Source organism: Anabas testudineus, chromosome 18, assembly GCF_900324465.2.
Source record: "Anabas testudineus chromosome 18, fAnaTes1.2, whole genome shotgun sequence".
NCBI lineage: Eukaryota > Metazoa > Chordata > Actinopteri > Anabantiformes > Anabantidae > Anabas > Anabas testudineus.
Genome location: NC_046627.1, coordinates 7,288,992 through 7,312,290, shown reverse-complemented (window position 1 = coordinate 7,312,290; position 23,299 = coordinate 7,288,992). Strand labels below are relative to the sequence as shown.

Genomic DNA, 23,299 nt, shown 5'->3' with positions numbered 1-23,299 from the left:
GTTGTGCTGCGAACACGAGATCAAACTCTAACAAGTAGAATCACACTAGACACACACTAGAAATCAAAAGGTACAAATACTGTGAACTGGTCTTCTGCTCAGTTTGTAGTAACACAGGATAAGAACCAGGTGTTTACAGTACACAAAGGCAAGAACTGAGCAAAGGAAAAAGTATTTGTACAGGAAAATACTTCAGTACAAGTAGAAGTACCATTTAACTTTTTATACTCTAGTAAGGTGATATTTAATAAACATTTGTTATTAAAGTGAAAAAAAACATCAGCTGTTTATTAGTTTTTTACAATATGTGAAAAGTAACTAGTAACTAATGCTGTAAAATAAATGTAGTGAAGAAGACATACTCCAGTAAAGTACAAATACCTCAGAACTGTACTTCACACAGTACTTGAGTAAATGTACTTATTTACTTTTCACCTCTGATAAGAGCCACATGAAATAAAATAGTTCATTATAAGAAGAAAAAGAAGAAAGAAAAGCACAGAGGGTTTTTTTAACGATGGGTTTTAGGATTAAACTAAACTGTTCTTTAGGGGCGACGATTCCCAGTTCACCCCCTGATTCCTGGCTGTATGTTGAAGTGTCCCTGCACAAGACACTGAACTCTGAACCCTTGGTGCCTAAAATGCAGCTTCCTGTCCAAAATGAATTTTATCAAGAGGATTAATAAAGAATCAATTATTATTATTATTCAGCTGAATCAACATAGTCCTCATTCCACCTGCTACATAAGGTTGATAAATGGTTGTTTCCCTCATGTACTTCAGTAAAAGTCCACTAAATATTCCTTATACAGTTGTTCTCTAATCAACGACGACACTACGCCTGCCCAGTCCACTCTCACACTGTCGGGAGTGAAAGCCTGAACTGAAGCGTTGACTTCAATGCAGAGAGGACATGAGACAGTGAAACAGAGGAAAGTTAAAACCACTGTTGATCCACAAAACACTCTGAACCCACAATGACATGTGAAACTATTGTTCTGGTTTCTTGTTCATGTGGAACTGTACTGTGGAATTTAAAGTCAGTCTCTGTAACGCTGAAGCAGAGCTCCAACAACATCCAGTCTCACTTTGTAGGCGACTGTTTGCTTCAAGAAAGGTGCATAGAAGAAATAACAGGGATGGAGCTGAAGTGCACTGTTTGGTGCTAACATGAGAGCATCGCTGACATGGTCATCTGCTGCTGTAACATACTGGACTGTCACTAATGGAGTCACAGTCATTATTCCCTCTGTTTGAAACCAGGACCAGTGTTTCTGTGATGTCAGCACTCTGTTTACATGGGAGAGGATTAATAAAGTAGCACATGATGTCAGAAACAGTCTTAGAGCAGTATTTCTGTGGCCTAGTGTTGGAATAATACATGTACAGTCCATCCCAATAAGAACCACTAGATCAACATAATGCAGATTGGAGAATATTGACTGTTTTCTTTATTTCAGTCTGTTTGGTATAAAAACACCAAATGGACTGGGTGGAGTTTCAAAGGTATCTTCAGCCGTCCGTGCTGTTGATGTGACTGTCAGGGTGGATGTGTTTATGCATCATCTGCTCATGGTCGACCTGACCTGAAAGACACATCTATTGGATCATGTCTGTAGGTTGTAGTTCACATTCAGGCCTGTGAAGCTGCTGATGGACACATTTATGATCAGAAGGACAGGAATTCATGTCAAATCACCTAAAACCACCTGATGCTCATAGAATATGTCTGACTGTAGTCCAAACTGTAGTATGGAGTTTAAACTGCAGCTGCAACTTTAGTTAGTTCAACTTCTAACGACCTAATCTGGACAAAACATGTCCTACACACTTGATGAACACTGAACACAGAGACACTGAGGAACTAGGCGACCAGAGTCCAAACCCAGGATAAAGAGGTTCAGTGAATGTGGTGTTGAAGGTGTGGAGGTGGATCAGTTTGTCAGAGGAGTCTCTGTAGAAGGACAGAGTCCCAGCAGGACAGTCCACATACACTGATACTCTGTGAGAGACAGAGGAGGAGATGGATGTAAATCGGTTATTGTGAAGAACAGAGTAACCACTAACATCAGAGCAGAACAGACTCCAGGACTGATCGTTCAATCCAAACACACAGTCTTTACTGTTTCCTTTACTTCTGATTCCTCTGTAACTCACTGATATATCAACCCCTCCGCTCCATTCGACCTCCCAGTAACAGCGACCAGTCAGACCATTACTACACAGCAGCTGATGACACTGGTCAAATCTGTCTGGATTTTCAGGATATGACTGATCCTCCTCCACATGTGTCACCTTCCTGTTGTTGTCAGACAGTCGTAGTTCTCTGTTCAGTGTGTTTGTGTCGATGGTGAGTTGACAGAAATCTGATGGAGAGAACAAGACACAATCCAGCTGCAGTTATTAATCTATCATCAGTTTGATGAGGACTCATGACATCAGGGATTTGAATGAGTGATGTGACAGTTTGAAGATGGTTGAATGTTGCTGCTTTGTTTTCATCAGTCTCATTAAAAACACACTTACACTTCCTCAGACCTGGTCTCAACCATTGGACTCCACCAGGCTCCACCCTGAAAGGAGGAGGGCGGTGAGAGCAGCACATTCTCTTTCAGCATGCACACATGGACATTACATGGCTCTCATACACACAGTGTGTTCTGGTTCTGTTCTAATGGAGGCTTGTATGTAGGGATGGACATTCAGCAAACAACTAAGGAATTGGAGTCCTTATCTTGGAATTCTACGGAGCAGGGAGGTGACATGGAGGAAAGATTTCAATTCTCTAGTTCACAGCAGTTTTGGTGTCAGACACCTGCTTTCAGTCTCACTCTGTCACCAGACAAACTAATGTGACACCACAGGAAGCAGGAAACTGGAGAGCAAACTCCAAGAGGCTCAACTCCACATACATGAACTCTGTGTGTGTGTTTTCCTCTCTCTAATGTCTGTGGACTGATCTCAGCTGAGCTTCAGACGTTGTCCTGTGTTCAGAGGAAGTCTAGTTCACCTCCAGCTACTGGATATTGATCATTACACACAGACTTTGTGGCTTCATCTGATTTGGTGTCAGATTTGTTGGAGCAGCCAGAGACAGAAAGTGAAAACAGGAGTTTGAGGAGAAAAACATTCAATCACTAACTAATTCTTCAACTGGGAACAACAAGGAGTTTTTCCTCTTTGACAGATTGTAATGATGAAATGAAGATGTTCTAGTTCTGATTTACTGTCTCCTATATATGACACAAGATCTCATCATGACAAGATCAGGATCTCAGGAAGGTGAAAATGTTTCAATCATCACTATTTGAGGAGACAGAGACATGATGCTGTGACCTGATTCAATCCTCTCATATTCATTCATTGTCATTCTGTGGATAAAAACTCTACCTATAAGGTGGGTAACGCTGCCTGTGTTGGTCTTTTTCTGTTGGCTTTTAGAGCGCACTCGCTTCTTTTTGACTTGTTCTAATAGACCTGGTTGCTGGTTTCTCTCCTGAGATCTGGCAACACTGGTAGTGACAGTAAAGCTGAATTTCCTGCTCAGTTCACAGAATCTAATGTAACACCTGATTTCATCATGAAATTTGTTCACAAAGTCAGAATGAGACACTGAAGTCAGAATTACAGGAGCTCCCCTCTTTTCTTTGCTGAATGTAAAGTGCTTCAGTGAAGATTTGTCATTAGCTGAGAGGAAATGTTTCCAGCACAAAACTACTTTCTGTTACAAACTAACAAATGGAAGAAGGGAAACGAGTACAAACAAGAGGTGAAAGGCAGGGGACACAGGGACCTAACAAAGTATCAACTTTAAGAGACCCAAAAACACGGGGGAAAACACTAACAAAACCATGACCTGACATACAAAGTGACAACTGAAAACCCTGCAGAAGTGCAGGCAAAAGACGAGAAACAAACTAAACACACAAAGAACTGGCGAACCAAACAGAGCACCACTATGCACAAAAGATAAACTCACTGAATAAGAAATAAAAAGTAACAAACAAAAATCACTGAGGCAGGCTAAACGCCAACAAACATACAAAGCAAACAAGACAAAGTAACAACAAAAAATACACTCCAAAAGGCAGGCAACTACAAACTCACAAAAACAAACTCGCAGACAAAACCAGGGTCCAACAAAGTGCAGTCCAGGGTGAAACAAACAGAGTCCAGAGAATCCAAAAGAGTGACTGACAACCTGACGACCTAGTGGCGTGGATCCATGAACAGTGTGCAACAAACCAGCAAAAAACTGAGGACTGAGGGGTGCTTAAAAAGCAGAGGGACGCACAGGTGAAATGAATGAGTAATTAGTCTAGTGAGTGGAGAGTGGAGGAAGAGGAAGTCCATATAGGGTGTGGCAGAAGAGCACAAAACAAAAACCAAACCCATAGACAGGGACAAAGGGAGGAATCGTAACACTTTCTGCTGCAGTGTTCATCCACACAATTCCACAGTGAGACAAAAACTGATGCTGACACATTTTTCTTCCTTTTATGGCAAAGAGGTGCGTTTTTTTTACTCATCTAAACAAACAGAGTCATTAATCATTAACATCTCTACTTCCTCCTCCATCAGACATTGTCTGTGGCTGCAGCAGGCTTCTCCATACCTGAGAGTGTCCAGTCTCCAGTGTGGATCCTCCAGTCCATCAGAAAGCAGCTTCACTCCTGCGTCTCCTGGATGATTGTAGCTCAGGTCCAGCTCTCTCAAATGGGAGTGGTTGGAGCTCAGGACTGAGGCCAGAGAAGCACAGCCTTCCTCTGTGATGAGACAGCCTGACAGTCTGCAGACACACAAAACAACACACAGGAGACTTGGTACTGGGTTTTTTTGTACAGACCAACATCACATAATCCTTTTTTGACAGAAAATTAGTCACATACATTTTGCATCAGTTGTTCATGAAATGTAATCTGATCTTCACCAAAGTCACAAATATAAACAAACACAATATTTCTAAGTTGATAAAACACCTGAAGAGTCCTGATCATTAAAAGTACCATTAACCATACAGAGTGACGGTGGAAAATGTAAGTGAAACGCTGTCTGATGTCACAACGTCAACTATAGTCAGGTGTTAGCAAAACCTGGAGTACAATCAATGAAATAAAGAATGGAGGTGTGGTTTAGAGCTACATGTCTGTTCAATAAAGACATGAAAGATCATGAATGTGTTATTTAGTTAGAAAACTATAAATATACATTGTGTATTATTATTTATTTATCATTATTATTATCATTTTTGTGAGGTCACATATAATAGCTAATTGATGCACAGAAACTGAAAAATGTGGCAGTGGAGTGTTTTTTTCTACCTTTAACAACAATATTAACAAGAAAAGTCCTCACTGAGACGTCTCTGAATCTAGAAAATAACTGCTGGATTAAAATGTACTTTAGTTAATGAATCCTAACCTGAGAGTTTCCAGTTTACAGTGTGGATTCTCCAGTCCAGCAGACAAAAACTTCACTCCTGAATCCTGCAGGTCGTTGTTACTCAGGTCCAATTCTCTCAGACTAGAGGACTGGGAGCTGAGAACTGAGGACAGAGCTTCACAGCTTCTCTCTGAGAGGTTATAGCCACTCAGTCTGAAAAACAGTGATGTATAAGATCATAACATTTGTTTAACTGTAATAAACTTTATTGTTGACTCTAAACAAAAAAAGATACAACACAATGTCATGAAATTTGACAGGAATGTACAGTTATTTTACATATTGTAAAATTATGATGAGAAACATCTGCAACTTAAAACTTGTGACCTTAGAAAGTTCATTCTACTTTGGTCTCTCTCATGTCAGCAGTTTGGGCCTTTTTAAATGCACTATATTGCCAAAAGTATTCGCTCACCCATCCAAATAATCAGAATCACTTCCATGGCCACAGGTGTATAAAATTAAGCACCTAGGCATGCAGACTGTTTTTACAAACATTTGTGAAAGATTAGGTCGCTCTCAGTAAATTCCAGCGTGGAACTGTGATAGGATACCACCTGGTCAACAAATCCAAATTTCCTCACTCCTAAATATTCCACAGTCAACTGTCAGCTGTATTATAAGAATGTGGAACTGTTTGGGAACCGAAGCGACTCAGCCATGAAGTGGTAGACCACATAAAGTGACAGAGGGGAGTCAGCAGATGTTGAGGCGCATAGTGCGAAGAGGTCGCCAACTTTCTGCTGAGTCAATCACTACAGACCTCCAAACTTAATGTGGCCTTCAGATTAGCTCAAGAACAGTGCACAGAGAGCTTCGTGGAATGAGTTTCCATGGCGGATCAGCTGCATCCAAGTCATACATAACCAAGTGCAGTGCAAAGGTTCGGATGCAGTGATTTAAACCACCACTGGACTCTAGAGCAGTGAAGATGCGTTCTCTTGAGCGACGAATAGCGCTTTTCCATTTGGCAATCTGATGGATGAGTCTGGGTTTGGCAGTTGCCAGAAGAACGGTACTTCTCTGACTACATTGTGCCAAATGTAAAATTTGGGGGAGGGGGGAATATGGTGTGGGGTTGTTGTTGCTCCCAAAGTTTCTGAATGTTGTTAAGGTTTGGACTCTGTGGTGGCTAATCCATGTGAGAAAATGATGTGTCATGCACCCTGAACCAGTCTTTCACAATATGAGCCCAATTAATCCTGGTATTTTCTTGGAATATGCCTTTGACATGAGTAAAGAAAAAATGAATTGATGAAATAATCTGGTCATTCTGAATATTCGGGTAGTCAGCTGACTTCATTCTTTGGGTACATAACAGTCCTGAAGGCACTTGGTTGGCACTAGGCATGATGGGTGCGTCACTTCAACTGCCTCTCTTCTTACCTCAATGTGGTCATCACTCTGGAACAGGGTACATCTGGACTCTTTAGACCACATGACCACCTTCCATTGCTCCAGAGTTCACTTTTTAAGGTCCCCTGTAAATTTAAGCCTTTTTTCCAACTAGCCTCACTGACAAGTGGTTTTCTTGAGGCTTCTTGAGCTGTTGAGTTCCATTCCCTTGAGTTCCCTTTGTGTTGTAGGTGTAAAACATGCTCTTACTTTCACTTTTAAACATAGCCGTGACTTCTACTACTTTTTTTTTATGATTTGATTTCCCCAAACCTTTAAATGATTGTCATGATCATTCAAGAAGATGTTTCCCCACTATCCTTCAACTCTTTAATAATTCTTCGGGCAGTTCTTTACCCAGTTTTAGTAGTTCAACAATCTCCTTACATGTTGTCTTTGCTTGATTCATGTCAATAATTTGACCCTTCTGAAACAGATTAACATATTTTCCACGACCACAGGATATATATTTTGAAATGATTATTTAAAAAATGAGAAGCTACTCATGGCATTAATTAGTGTTAAAGAACTTGAACTATCACCTACTTGCTTAGATAAATCCAAGTGGTGACTTTCCTTTGATGTGAAGTTTACAATCAGACAGGAAAGCAACTATTTTATATATTGTAAAAATGCTGATGCGAAGCTTCTGCAACTTAAAACTAAAAAGTTTAATCTGCAAGTCAGCAGTTTTGGACTTTTAAAACATCGCTATAGTTGTTTAAAACAGAAACTCGACCTGACCTGAGAGTTTCCAGTTTACAGTGTGGATTCTCCAGTCCAGCAGACAGAAGCTTCACTCCTAAATCCTGCAGGTTGTTGTTACTCAGGTCCAGTTCTCTCAGACTAGAGGACTGGGAGCTGAGAACTGAGGACAGAGCTTCACAGCTTCTCTCTGAGAGGTTACAGCCACTCAGTCTGAAAGACAGTGATGTATAAGATAACAACATTTTTGTTAAACCGTAACCACAGTTAATGTTGACTCCAAACTAAACGATACAGCACAATGTAATGAAATAAGACAGCTTTTCTTTGACAGGTTACAGACACTCAAAACAGTGATGTAAAATATGAACATTTGTGTTCAACTGTAATTCTGACGGATGGAGTATACTGTGCTGTGTCAGTGGCACAATGGAGTGAACTGGATTGAGGGAGAATGTAGTTACAGAGAGAGTCCAGGAGAGGGAGCGTTGAATGGCTGACGTCATCGGGTCACTTCTCCTCCTTCACTCAATACAAACATGAGCTGAGGAGAAGTTGTCGTGTGTCACTCTCATCAATATCTCCCTTTTCAGGGCTTTTACATAATCACCTTTAATATTGAATCTTAACTAGCAAGTTACAACACAATGAAATACATTGCCACCCAAAAAAAAAATAGTCACACACTAATATTTTGTTAGACTGCATTTAGCTTTGATCATGGCACACATTTGCTGTGTCATCAGTACCATAATCTTCTGCAATGCCACAGCAATAATTCCTAAGTATATAATTGTATTGATGATGGGAGAGTCTTCTCCAGCACGTCCCAAAGGTTCTCAATAGAGTTAAGGTCTGGACTCTGTGGTGGCTAATCCATGTGAAAAAATCATGTGTCATGCTCCCTGAACCACTCTTTCACAATGTGAGACCAATTAATCCTGGTATTGTCATCTTGGAATATGCCTTTCACATGAGTGTAGAAAAAATCCACTGATAAAATAACCTGGCCATTCAGTATATTCAGTTACTCACCTGACTTTATTCTTTGGGTACATAAAGTAACAGTCCCAACTGCAGCAACCCCTGATCATAGCACTGCCCCTACAGGTATGTTTGGTAGGCACTAGGTGTGATTGAGTGAGTGCATTACTTCAACATTACCCATTCTTCAGCCAGTGTTAGTAGTTTCAACAATCTTTTTAGATATTCTCTTTGCTTGATTCATGTCAATAATTTGACCCTTCTGAAACAGATTAACATCTTTTCCGTGACCACAGGATGTATCTTTTAAAATGATTGTTTAAGAAATGAGAAGTTACTCACTGCATCAGTTCGTGTTGAAGAAGTAGTACTAATGCCTACTTGTTTAGTTGAATCCTGGTGGGGAGTGTTGTTTGATGTGAAGTTTACAATCAGACATGAAAGTACAGTTATTTTATATATTGTAAAAATACTGAAGGGAAACTTTTGCACCTAAAAACTTATGACATTAGAAAATGTAATGTGCTTGGGTCTCTCTTATGTCAGCAGTTTTGGACTTTTTAAATATCTCTAGTTATTTAAAACAGAAACTTGACCTGACCTGAGAGTTTCCAGTTTACAATGTGGATCCTCCAGTCCAGCAGACAGAAGCTTCACTCCTGAATCCTGCAGGTTGTTGTTACTCAGGTCCAGTTCTCTCAGACTAGAGGACTGGGAGCTGAGAACTGAGGACAGAGCTTCACAGCTTCTCTCTGAGAGGTTACAGCCACTCAGTCTGAAAAACAGTGATGTATAACATGACAACATTTGTGTTAAACTGTAATCAACTTTAATGTTGATTCTGAACAAACAAAATAAAACACAATGAATCAAAATAGAACAAGAAAATACAGGTATTTCATATATTGTAAAAATACTGATGAGAAACTTTTGCAACTAAAAACTTATGACATTAGAAAATTTAATGTGCTTGGGTCTCTCTTATGTCAGCATTTTTGAACTTTTTAAATATCTTCAGTTATTTAAAACAGAAACTTGACCTGACCTGAGAGTTTCCAGTTTACAGTGTGGATTCTCCAGTCCAGCAGACAGAATCTTCACTCCTGAATCCTGCAGGTTGTTGTTACTCAGGTCCAGTCCTTTCAAACTAGAGGACTGGGAGCTGAGAACTGAGGACAGAGCTTCACAGCTTCTCTGTGATAGGTTACAGCCACTCATACTGAAAACAGTGATGAATAAGATGACAATATTTGTATTAAACACTTATCACCTTAAATGTTAACTCTGAACAAAAAAGATACGAGACAATGAAATAAAGGCAGGCAGGAAAGTACAGTTATTTTATAAACTGTAAAAATACTGACGTGAAACTCATGCAACTTAAAAGTCAAGACATTAGAACATTTAATCTGTTTGTGTCTCTCTCATGTCAGCAGTTTTGTACTTTTGAAATATCTCCAGTTATTTAAAACATAAACTCAACCTGACCTGAGAGTTTCCAGTTTACAGTGTGGATTCTCCAGTCCAGCAGACAGAAGCTTCACTCCTGAATCCTGCAGGTCGTTGTTACTCAGGTCCAGTTCTCTCAGACTAGAGGTCTGGGAGCTGAGAACAGAGGACAGAGCTTCACAGCTTCTCTCTGAGAGGTTACAGCCACTCAGTCTGAAAATCAGAATTAGAAACATTTTTATTGCCAGGTGCGATAAAGGGCATTTTACAGCACTAGGAATTTGTCCTGATGTTAGGTGCAGACATAGAATAGAATAGCAGAAAAACAAACAAACAAACATAAATAGGCACAATAGTAATTATGAGAAAAATATGGTTGTGGCTGTGAAAATGAGCATGATGGCGCCGCGAATGGCTGCCACAGTGTTTTCGTGCGCTCTTCTTTTTGTGCTTTTGTCTCCCAATCTTGTTTCCTTACACAGCGCTGGTGGCTCCTACTCCAGGGAAGAGCTCATGAACATCAGAGCTACTACCCCTGTGGATTTATTTCCAACTTTTCTGGTTTCTACTCTGGATTTACTTGCGATTCTGTTAAAGGAGGCCCGTAATAAAGTGAGGCTCCGCAAGAGAGGTAAGCGCTCAGGTGTGCTGGTGCGTGTCCGTCGGCGCGGATTACGCACCGCGCTTCCTGGAATATTCCTCTCCAACGTGCGCTCACTTTGCAACAAAATTGACGAAATGACACTGCTGCTGAACAAGAAAAGGGACTTTTCCACGTCTTGTGTTCTGTGCTTTACGGAAACTTGGCTGTGTGACCTCAGACTCTGCGCTCTAGCTCAGTGGATTTCAACTCTTCAGAGCGGACAGGCACACAAAGCTTTCAGGTAAAACGAAAGGAAGTGGAATCTGTTTTTTTACAGTGGCTGGTGCAACAACATCACTGTACTGTCTCAGCACTGTTCCCCCGACCTAGAGGCCTTTACCATCATCTGCAAACCCTTCTACTCGCCCCGTGAGTTCTCTTCATTCATTCTTGTCGGTGTTTACATCCCAGCGCAGTGCTCGCTGACATAATTCTGAATGTGGAACGAACAAACCCGAACTCCTTGATTAATGTCCTAGGTGACTTTAATAAAGGTAATCTCTCCCACGACCTCCCCAAATTCAAACAGTTTATTAAGTGCCCGACCAGAGAGGAGGATGTGCTGGACCACTGCTACACCACCATCAGCGGTGCTTATCGTGCCGTCCCTCGCGCTGCACTGGGGCAGTCAGACCACATCATGGTCCACTTGATTCCGGCATACAGGCAGAAATTAAAACTCTGCAAACCTGCTGTGAGGACAACGAAAAAGTGGACCAGTGAGGCTATGGAGGAACTACGGCAGTGTTTTGACTGTACTGACGGGGACGTTTTCAGGTCTGCCACTAACAGTCTGGATGAATACACGGATGCTGTGATGTCATACGTCAACTTCTGTGAGGACAGCATCATCCCATCATGCACCAGGGTGAGTTACAACAATTACAAACCCTGGTTTACATCCAAACTCAGACAGCTGAGGTCTAACAAAGAGGATGCATTCAGGAGTGGGGACAGAGAAAGCTACAGAGAGGCCAAGTACAGATTTAGCAAGGAGGTGAAAAAAGCTAAATCAGTGTACGATGAGAGAATGCAAGAACAACTCTCAGCCAACGACTCTGCCTCTGTCTGGAAAGGGCTTAAGGCCATCACCAACTACAAGCCCAGAGTCCACCACTCTGAAAACGACCTGCGTCTGGCCAACAGCCTGAATGAGTTCTATTGCCGTTTTGACAGACAATGGGACGGACCTGTGACCCCCCACCAACCACTGAGCAGCAGCAGCCTCTCCACCTCACAGTTTCACACCTCAATGTCACCTCCACCGCCCTCACCTCTCTCTATCAAAGAGAGAGATGTTAACAAGGTATTTAAACGACCTTCTTCTTCTTCTCTTTCGGCTTTTCCCATCAGGGGTCGCCACAGCGAATCATCCTTCTCCACCTAACTCTATCATGGGCATCTTCTACCCTAACACTAGCCAACCTCATGTCCTCTGTTAAGACATCCATATATCTCCTCTTTGGTCGTCCTCTTGCCCTCCTGCCTGGCAGCTCCATCTCCAACATCCTTCTACCAATATACTCACTATCCCTCCTCTGAACATGTCCAAACCACCTCAGTCTGTCCTCTCTGACTTTGTCGCTAACACAGGCAACGTGAGCCGTCCCTCTGATGTGCTCGTTCCTTATTCTGTCTAACCTGGTTACTCCTAAGGAGAACCTCAACATCTTCATCTCTGCTACCTCCATCTCAGCCTCTTGTCTCTTTCTCACTGCTACCGTCTCTAACCCATAGAGCAGAGCTGGTCTCACCACTGTCTTGTACACCTTTCCTTTGAGTCTTGCTGACACTCTTTTGTCACACAACACTCCTGACACTTTCCTCCACCCGCTCCAACCTGCCTGCACTCGCCTCTTCACCTCTTTTCCACACTCTCCATCACACTGAACTGTTGACCCCAAGTACTTAAACTCCTGCACCTTCTTCACCTCAGCCCCCTGTAACCTAACGCTTCTACCTTGATCCCTCTCGTTCAGACACATGTATTCTGTCTTACTACGACTGACCTTCATGCCTCTTCTTTCCAGAGCAAACCTCCACCTCTCTAGCTGTTCCTCCACCTGCTCTCTACTCTCACTGCAAATCACAATGTCATCCGCAAACATCATTGTCCAGGGAGATTCCTGTCTGACCTCATCTGTCAGCCTGTCCATCAACATAGCAAACAATAAGGGATTTAAAGCTGATCCTTGGTGTAGTCCCACCTCCACCTTGAACTCCTCTGTCTGACCTACAGCACATCTCACCACCGTCATACTTCTCTCATACATGTCCTGAACTAGTCTGACGTACTTCTCTGCCACTCCAGACGACCTCATACAGTACCACAGCTCCTCCCTCGGCACCCTGTCATACGCCTTCTCTAAATCTACAAAGACACAATGCAGCTCCTTCTGACCATCTCTGTACTTTTCCATCAACATTCTCAAAGCAAAAATGGCATCAGTGGTGCTCTTACGGGGCATGAAACCATACTGCTGCTCACAAATCTCCACCTTCTTCCTAAGCCTGGCTTCCACTACTCTTTCCCACAGCTTCATTGTGTGGCTCATCAACTTTATTCCTCTATAGTTGCTGCAGTTCTGCGTGTCACCCTTGTTCTTAAAGATCGGAACCAGAACACTTCTCCTCCATTCCTCAGGCATCTTCTCACTCTCTAGAATCCTATTGAACAAACTGGTTAGAAACTCCACTGCTGTCTCTCCTAAGCACTTCCACACCTCCACAGGTATGTCATCAGGACCAACACCCTTTCCACTCTTCATCCTTTTCAGAGCCTTCCTAACCTCATCCTTTCCAATCTCTCCTATTTCCTGCTCCACATCTTCCTCTCTTCTTTCCCTGTCATTTTCCTCATTCATCAGATCCTCAAAATACTCCTTCCATCTTTTCTGCACACTCTCCTGGGTTGTTAGCACCTTTCCATCTCTGTCCTTAATCACCCTTACCTGTTGCACATCCTTCCCATCTCTATCTCTCTGTCTGGCTAGCCTGTACAAGTCCTTCTCTCCTTCCTTTGTGTCTAACCTGTCATACAGCTCATCGTAAGCTTTCTGTTTGGCCTTTGCCACCTCCCTCTTCACTCTACGCTGCGCTTCCTTGTACTCCTGTCTACTTTCCTCAGTCCTTTCTACATCCCACTTCCTTCTAGCTAACTTCTTCCTCTGAACGCATTCCTGTACTTCCTCATTCCACCACCAAGTGTCTTTACCTTCTTTCCTCTTTCCAGATGACACACCTAGCACCTTCCTACCTGTTTCCCTGATAACTTCTGCTGTGGTTTCTTCATTCTTTAGCTTCCACCACTTGGTCTTCTTCTCTGACTTCCCTCTTTTCTTCTTCCTGACCTCCAGAGTCATCTTGCACACCACCATGCGGTGCTGTCTGGCTACACTCTCTCCTACCACCACTTTGCAGTCACTAACCTCTCTCAAATGACCTCGTCTACATAGGATGTAGTCCACCTGCGTACTCCTACCTCCACTTCTGTAATTCACTCTATGTTCCTCTCGCTTCTGGAAGTAAGTGTTGACTACAGCCATTTCCATCCTCTTAGCAAAGTCCACCACCATCTGTCCTTCCAGATTCCTTTCCTTCACACCAAACCTGCCCATCACCTCCTCATCACCTCTGTTGCCCTCACCAACATGCCCATTGAAGTCTGCTCCAACAACAACTCTCTCCCCCCTGGGGATACTCTCTATGACCTCATCAAACTCACTCCAGAATCTCTCCTTCTCTTCTAACTCACAGCCAACCTGTGGCGCATACCCACTGACTACATTCATCATCACCCCTTCAATTTCTAGCTTTATGCTCATCACCCTGTCTGAGACTCTTTTCACCTCTAGAACATTGTTCACAAACTCCCCCTTCAAGATCACTCCTACCCCGTTTCTCTTCCTATCAACACCATGGTAGAACAGTTTGTATCCTCCTCCGATACTACGTGCCTTGCTGCCCTTCCACCTTGTCTCCTGCACACACAGAACATCTACCTTTCTTCTCTCCATCATGTCTGCCAGCTCTCTGCCTTTCCCTGTCATCGTACCAACGTTAAGAGTCCCTATTCTCAAATCTATGTTCCTGCCTTTTCCCTTCTCTCTCTGACCACGAACTCTTCTGCCTCCCCTCTTTCTTCGACCAACAGTAGTCAAATTTCCACCGGCACCCTGTAGGTTAACAGCATCGGTGGCGGTCGTTGTTAACCCGGGCCTCGACCGATCCGGTATGAAAGTCTTGTGAATGATTCGCATGGTTATTTTGGCAATTTTTACGCCGGATGCCCTTCCTGACGCAACCCTCTCTATTTATCCGGGCTTGGGACCGGCACAGAAGTCACTGGCTTGCAACCCCTATGGCTAGATTAAGGTATTTAAACGACCTAACCCCCACAAAGCAGCGGGCCCAGACTCTGTCTCACCCTCCGCCCTAAAGCACTGTGCCGACCAACTGTCTCCTGTGTTCACTGGCATCTTCAACGCCTCACTGGAGACCTGCCATGTGCCAGTCTGTTTTAAAACCTCAGCCAGAACCCCTATTGCTAAAAAGTCAAAAACCACATGATTCAACGACTACAGACCCGTTGCCCTGACTTCTGTGGTCATGAAGTCTTTTGAGTGTCTTGTCTTGTCCCACCTCAAGGACATTGCAGCCACCCTGCTGGACCCCTTGCAGTTCGCCTACAGGGCCAATAGATCTGTAGACGATGCTGTAAACATGGCTCTCCACTTCCTCCTCCAGCACCTGGACTCCCCAGGATCCTATGCCAGGATACTGTTTGTGGACTTCAGCTCTGCCTTCAACACTATTGTTCCATCTCTGCTCCAAGACAAGCTCTCTCAGCTGAATGTGCAGGTGGATTACAGACTTCCTGACAGACAGACGGCAGTTTGTGAGGCTGGGGAAGCATGTCTCGGACTCACGGACCATAAGCACTGGATCCCCTCAAGGCTGCGTCCTCTCTCCTCTGTTATTCTCCCTATAGACAAACAACTGCACATCTGGACACCAGTCTGTCAAACTCCTAAAGTTTGCAGACGACACCACCCTCATTGGTCTCGTCTCCGATGGAGATGAGTCTGCCTACAGGAGCGAGATGGACCGTCTGGTGTCATGGTGCAGCTTGAACAACCTGGAGCTCAATGCTCTCAAGACAGTGGAGATGATAGTGGATTTCAGAAGAGACCCAGCCCCCCTCCAGCCTGTCATGCTCTGTAACACCCCGGTCACCTCTGTTGAGTCCTTCTGTTTCCTGGGCACCACCATCACCCAGGAGCTCAAGTGGGAGCAGAACATCAGCTCCTTCACCAAGAAGGCTCAGCAGAGGCTGTACTTCTTGCCTGAGCGCTTACCTCTCTTGCGGTGCCTCACTTTGTTACGGGCCTCCTTTAACAGAATCGCAAGTAAATCCAGAGTAGAAACCAAAAAAGTTGGAAATAAATCCACAGGGGTAGTAGCTCTGATGTTCATGAGCTCTTCCCTGGAGTAGGAGCCACCAGCGCTGTGGCAGGAAACAAGATTAGGTGACAAAAACACAAAAAGAAGAGTGCACCAAAACACCGTGGCAGCCATTCGCGGCGCCATCATTCTCCAATACACAAAAACAGTAATGTATAACATGACAACATTTGTGTCAAACTGTAATCACATTTAATGTTTACTCTGAACTAAAAACGTACAACACAATGAAATAAAATCACACAGGATAGTACAGTTATTTTATATATTGTAAAAATGCAGATGAAAAACTTCTAAAAACTTATTACATTAAAAAGTTTAATCTACCTGAGTCTCTCTCATGTCAACAGTTTTGGACTTTTTAAATATCTCCAGTTATTTAAAAGAGAAACTCAACCTGACCTGAGAATTTCCAGTTTACAGTGTGGATTCTCCAGTCCAGCAGACAGAAGCTTCACTCCTGAATCCTGCAGGTTGTTGTTATTCAGGTCCAGTTCTCTCAGACTAGAGGACTGGGAGCTGAGAACTGAGGACAGAGCTTCACAGCTTCTCTCTGAGAGGTTACAGCCACTCAGTCTGAAAAACAGTGATGTATAAAATGACAACATTTCTGTTAACATGTGTTCAATAATGTCCTTTAATGTTTACTGTGAACTAAAAAGAAATACAATAGAATATAATCAGAGATTCAAAGAATTTCTATATATAATAAAAATAAACTGCTGATGAGAAACCTCTGCAAGTTAAAAATTCTGACATTAGAAAAAGACAGTTTAGGTCTGTCCCAGTTATTTAAACAAAAAGAAACAGTTTCCATTTCACAATGTGGATTCTCTGGTCAAGACTTTAATGGACATTCAACTATCCACATACTTACAAAGCTTTTTTAGCAGCTTTCACCACTGGCAGCAGCCTCAGAAGAGCCTCCTCTGAAGCAGAGTATTTCTTCAGGTCAAACACATCCAGATCTTTTCCTGATGACAGTAAGATAAAGACCAGAGCTGACCACTGAGCAGGAGAGAGTTTATCTGTGGAGAGACTTTCTGAGTCCAGGTACTGTTGGATCTCCTCCACTAGGGAATGATCATTCAGTTCATTCAGACAGTGGAACAGGTTGATGCATTTCTCTGCTGAGGGAGTCTCTTTGATCTTCATCTTGATGTACTGGACTGTTTCCTGATTGGTCTGTGATCGACTTCCTGTCTCTGTCTGCAGACCTTGTAGGAGAGTCTGATTGGTCTGCAGTGAAAGACCGAGGAGAAAGCGAAGAAATAAGTCCAAGTATCCATTTGGACTCTGTACAGCCTTGTCCACAGCACTCTGGTGGAGAACCTTTAGTTCAGGTCTAAACAGTTTGAACCACAAACAAGATGATGGTTCTTCAGACAGTAGATTGACTCCAGAGTTGATGAAGGTGAAATGGACATGAAGAGCAGCCAGAAACTCCTGAACACTCAGATGGACGAAGCAGAACACCTTGTCCTGGTACAGTCCTCTCTCCTCTTTAAAGATCTTTGTGAACACTCCTGAGTACACTGAGGCTGCTCTGATATCGATGCCACACTCTGTCAGGTCTGATTCATAGAAGATCAGGTTTCCTTTCTGCAGCTGTTTAAAAGCCAGTTTTCCCAGAGACTTGATCATCTTCCTGTTTTTTTTATTCCAGTGTGGATCTGTCTCAGCTCCTCCATCATACTTGATGTTCTTCCGTTTGGACTGAACCACCAGGAAGTGGATGTACATCTCAGTCAGGGTCTTGGGCAGCTCTCTTCCTTCTCTGCTTTTTAACACATCCTCCAGAACTGTAGCACTGATCCAGCAGAAGACTGGGATGTGACACATGATGTAGAGACTTTGTGATGTCTTGATGTGGGAGATGATTCTTCTTGCCTTCTCCTCATCTCTGAACCTCTTCCTGAAGTACTCCTCCTTCTGTGGGTCGGTGAACCCTCTGACCTCTGTCACCATGTCAACACAATCAGGAGGGATCTGATTGGCTGCTGCAGGTCGTGTGGTTATCCAGAGGTAAGCAAAGGGAAGCAGGTTCCCCCTGATCAGGTTTGTCAGCAGCACATCCACTGAGGTGGACTCTGTCACATCGGTCAGGATCTGATTGTTGTGGAAGTCCAGAGGAAGTCGACACTCATCCAGACCGTCGAAGATGAACACAACCTGGAACTCTTCAAAGCTGCAGATTCCTGCTTTTTTGGTTTCAGTAAAGAAGTGATGAACAAGTTCCACCAAGCTGAACTTTTTCTCTTTAAGCACATTCAGCTCTCTGAAAGTCAATGGAAATGTGAACTGTATGTCCTGGTTGGCTTTGTCTTCAGCCCAGTCCAGAGTGAACTTCTGTGTTAAGACTGTTTTCCCAATGCCAGCCACTCCCTTTGTCATCACTGTTCTGATTGGTTCCTCTCTTCCATGTGAGCCTTTAAAGATGTCTTCTTGTCTGATGGTTGTTTCTGGTCTGTCTGGTTTCCTGGATGCTGTTTCAATCTGTCTGACCTCATGTTCATCATTGACCTCTCCAGTCCCTCCCTCTGTGATGTAGAGCTCTGTGTAGATCTGGTTCAGAAGGGTTGGGTTTCCTGCTTTAGCAATCCCCTCAAACACACACTGGAACTTCTTCTTCAGCTTAGATTTAAGTTTAGACCTGACGTTCGAAATATCAACAGTATCTGGAAGAACACAGAACAGATAATAAGATGTAACATCAGTGACACAGTGACATTAGTATTGGTAATTAATAATAATTTTACAAACAATGTCAAAAAGTGTAATTTAAGGTTCATCATTAATAATTTAGGACAACATTAGCAGTGAAAATGTGGGGCTCAGATAGAAATGATCATGGTTTTGACAGAAAAGCAGATTTCTGTCTTCCTAGTTTCTTCCAATAGCACGTTATGCTGCTAATGCAAATTTATTTATTCAAAAGAAGAACTGATCATTAGGAAACCTTTGTTGCACTTAAGGTAACACAGCTGCAAGACTGTGACATGTATCTTTTAATGAGAAACATGGTAACTCCTATCTGTGTTCATATTTTTGACTGGTAGTTTATCTACAAAGTTTATATAAGAAATGACTGCTAGCATCTCCTCTGTAAATTAACTACACATCTACTGGTGCTATAGAGACATCACATAGAAACAACATAAACTAAGGGGCATTAGTAGGGATGAAGTCAGGAAAGCTATGAAGAGGGTGAAGAATGGGAAGGTCCAGTTGGTCTGTGGAGACATGGAAATGTTCAGGAAAGATAGCAGTGGAGTGGTTAACCAGATTATTTAGGAAAGGTTTGGAATGTGATAGGATGCCTGACAAGTGGATCATTGTACTGAGGAAGAGTAGGAGAAGAGGAGAGGTGATAAACAGTGAGCAACAATATGGTTTCATAATCAAGAAAGAGCAGCACAGACGTAATGTTTGTTCTGAGGATGTTGATGAAGAAGTGCAAAAAGGCCAGAAGGAGCTGCACTGTGCATTTGTGGCTTTCTCCACCTGAGGAATATTATTACAATTAGGAGCATCCTGTCCCAAAGTGATGCTGAAAAACTAGTCCATGCATTTGTTACTTCCAGACTGGACTATTGTAATTCATTATTAATAGTTTGTCCCAATAACTCCTTAAAAAGCCTCCAGTTAATCCAAAATGCTGCAGCCAGAGTTCTGACTGGAATTAGCAAGAGAGATCATATTTCTCCTACATTAGCTTCTCTCCACTGACTCTCTGTAAAATCCTGAATAGAGTTTAATGTTTAATCTATGTTGTCTGGACTAGAGACAGTGGCAGAGACAAAAAGACATGACACAGAGCTGGAGGTGGCTGAGTTGAGTCTATCAGAGGAACAGCTCAGCTAGGACGGTTCACAGACAAAGTGAGAGATGGTTCATGTTCAGAGGAGGGAGGGGGGGGGGTATTAGGCGAAGAAAGCTGAGGATGGAGCTGCCAGACAGGAGGAGGAGAGGAAGGTCAAAGAGGAGGTTCATGATCATGGTGAACGAGGACATGAGAGAGGCTGGTGAGACAGAGGAAGATACAGAGAACAGAGCAGGAGACAGACAGTGTCCTAAAGGCAGCAGCTGAAAGAAGAAGAAGACATGCAGACAACAGGAGTTGTGATCGGTCTTTAGCTGGATTTCCTTCTACAAGTTTCTGTCTTATTGACGACCTCTAAGAAAACCTAGAACAGTCAGAACAACTTAACACAGACTGATGTTCATCTTATTTTGTCTTCTATACACTGTTGGACCTGCTGTTTTTATGGTACCTGCATGGTTTAAACAATAAATAACACAGAATGTCAAAGAAACACATCAAGAAGATTTATCAAGGTAAAACTGATGGAGCCTAAGAGTTGAATACAGGTTTATGTTTTAAAATCAAACTGAGCCTGTTGTGTCTACATAATGTTCCAGTTATTTCATATCTTACCTTTATTACACTTCATTTTCTGTAAAATCAACTTCGCCACCTCCAGAACTTTATCACTGTACATCTCGAACATCACATTCACTGTTTCTAGTCTGTCTGCTTTCTCCAGTTTGGACTTTTTGATGTTGTGTAAACCATCTGGTAACTTTGAATTCTGCAGATGCCACTGGAATCTTTTTAGTTCCTCTTCTCCCAAATCCTCCAACATGTGCAGTAGCTCCTCCTTTACAGACCTCTCCATCTGTGAAACAAACCAGAGATCGTTTTAAAAAGAGACAAATAAGGTTCAGCATCTCACATCATATCAACTATGTGGTGTTTTCAACAAGTCATTCCAGCTGGTCAGTGTCTGGTTGGATCAGACTGGTTGTACTGGGCAGCACCCAGTATTAATGTGTTAGTGTTAGTGTGAGACAGAGAAGAACAACACTGGTACTCAGTAAACCAGAGCATCAAAACTACCAATATCTTTGATTTTTGAACTGTCCCCAAGAGACGAGACGGAGTAAACAAACAAACAAAATACAAATGTAAGCTCACACACACTTTCTACCTTCATATGGAGAGGAAACACAAATCATTGATGTGCAGTGAAAACTGAAATCCTCCTTTCCATCATTTCTCCTGGACAAAGATCAGCTGCTCCTCCACTGATTGGCTCTTCTTTCCTCTTTCATATCAGTGTCACTTGAATGCAGTCAGACAGCAGTGGGAGGCAGAGGAAGCTGCCATCAGCTGCTCTACTTCTACTATCAGTCCACTAGATGGAGGCATGAAGCTGCAGACAGCAGGAACTCAGGCCCTTAGTTCAGTAACAACATGAAATCCCACATTGAGTTATTTATATTATCTGATAAATTATGTACTTTAATGTACATGTCTAACCCCAAATTTAAATGATTTATTTTGTTTAGAAAAGAAATCAAAAAGATTTAAAGAAAAGATAATTAGAAGCAGTTGAACTTACTCTGTAAGAAACATAATCCTAATGAAGTATTAGACATAAAATACTGAGCCTTCAGCCCAAGTTAGATTAAATATATATTTAAAACGCACAAGTGCATTTATCGGATCTAGAGCCAGATGAATTGAAAAAGGTGAGACAAATTCTGAATAAAGTTGTGATAACCCTCTAACCACTGAAGAGCTGGATGCAGTAATTGGACGCCTCTCTCTTAATAAAGCTCCTGGTTCAAACGGTCTCACAGGAGATTTCTACAGACAATTCTGGGAAGATATTAGACAATTAATATTTCATGTTTTTTTCAGAAATTTACATTTAGTCATTTAGCAGACGCTTTTATCAGAAGTGACCTACAAATGAGGAACAAGGCAAGCAACAAAATCTAAGTCAAGGAGAAAAAACATCAAAGCAGAGTGCTAAAAAAAAGTGTTTCTGCTTCAAGAGAAGAGAAGAACAAAAGAGCAGAAAAGTGTTTTTCTTTTTTTTTGTTGTGCAAAGGAAGATACGAAAGTTCTGTTTTCAGCAGTTTTTTGATTATTTAAAGTGAGGTGTCTGAGCGTGCAGAGTTCTGCAGCTCATTCCACCATCGTGGGATCACTGAGCTGAACAGTTTTCCTTGGTGTCGACTGTGTGGTGCTGGTACCACCAGACGACGTTCCCTGGTTGAGCACAGTGGACGGGAGGGGATGTAGACCTGAATGATTGAATTGAGATAAGATGGAGCTGTGGAGTTAACCACTCTGTAGGCAAGAGACAGAGCTTTGAACTTGATTATTGCAGCCACAGGAAGCCAGTGCAAAGATCTGAAGAGCGGTGTGACATGAGACCTTTTTGGTTGATTGAAAATGAGGCGTGCTGCTGCATTTTGGATCATCTGGAGGGGTTTGGTCGTGGATGCCAGTAATTCAAGAAATATTTGAATCTTGAAAACTTCCACTGACAATGAGACAAGAAAATTATCATACAAACTCCCAAACCAAATAAAGAGTCCAGATGACTAGAAAACAGACGCTCATCACTCTTAGAAACTCTGCTTATCTATATTTTCACCACTCACCTTCAAACAGGGATTTCAAACCTTATTGCAGAAACACAATCTGTCTTCTTCAAAGGTCGATCAATGAACAATAATATAAGGCTGGTAACAGATATCACTGAATATAGAAACCTGATCTAAGATGATGGTTTTCATCTGGTTTTAGATCTTTTAGAGTCTTTGATTCTGTGGAACATTATTTTATCCTTTTACTCACAACCACATTTTGGTTTTGGAGCTCTAAAAAAGCTTGATTAAGGGACTGATATTAATAGTGCAGTATTATTACTTTACAGCACCACCCCTAGGTTTAATATTAACATAGGAATCCTTCAACACTGTCCTATCTCTCACATATTCTCTAATTAAATACCCATCAGAACAATGATAAAAATCAAATGGTACAGTATATTTTAGTAGTTTTCTTTATATTTAAAGACAATCTCTAGTTTTCCCACACAAACAGTAACAAAGTTAAACTGATTCTGTAAAAACGACCTTTCAGCTTCTCACACAGTTAATTCAACATCATGTTGATCAGTGTAACAAAAGAGTCTTGTTGTACTCACCTCTTCGCTGACAACACCTTCTCTTTCTAACTCTTGACCCAGTCGTTTCTTCTCTGCTGTTCTCCTGATCCAGATTCAGCTCAACACTTCCTCTGGCTTTTCACATTAAAAGTCTGTCCTAAACAGGAAGGCTGCAGGACGTTTAATGTTACCAATTATGAAGGAAGTGTTTTATTTTATTCTTGCAGCTTAGCTCCAGGAAATTAATA

General features: G+C 42.3%; 1 protein-coding gene across 1 annotated transcript; it reads right to left on the bottom strand.

Moving 5' to 3' along the window:
• Positions 1-514: 514 nt before the first annotated feature.
• On the bottom strand, positions 515-18,007 carry LOC113168128 (NACHT, LRR and PYD domains-containing protein 12-like; the record flags this gene model as incomplete). Its single annotated transcript, XM_033326649.1, is given in 9 exon segments — positions 515-2,368; positions 2,529-2,575; positions 4,618-4,791; positions 5,424-5,597; positions 7,584-7,757; positions 9,130-9,303; positions 10,017-10,190; positions 16,961-17,982; positions 17,984-18,007. Coding segments are annotated over 9 exon segments (2,535 nt in total), but the record flags the coding sequence as incomplete, so codon positions are not given.
• Between the last annotated feature and the right edge of the window lie 5,292 nt (positions 18,008-23,299).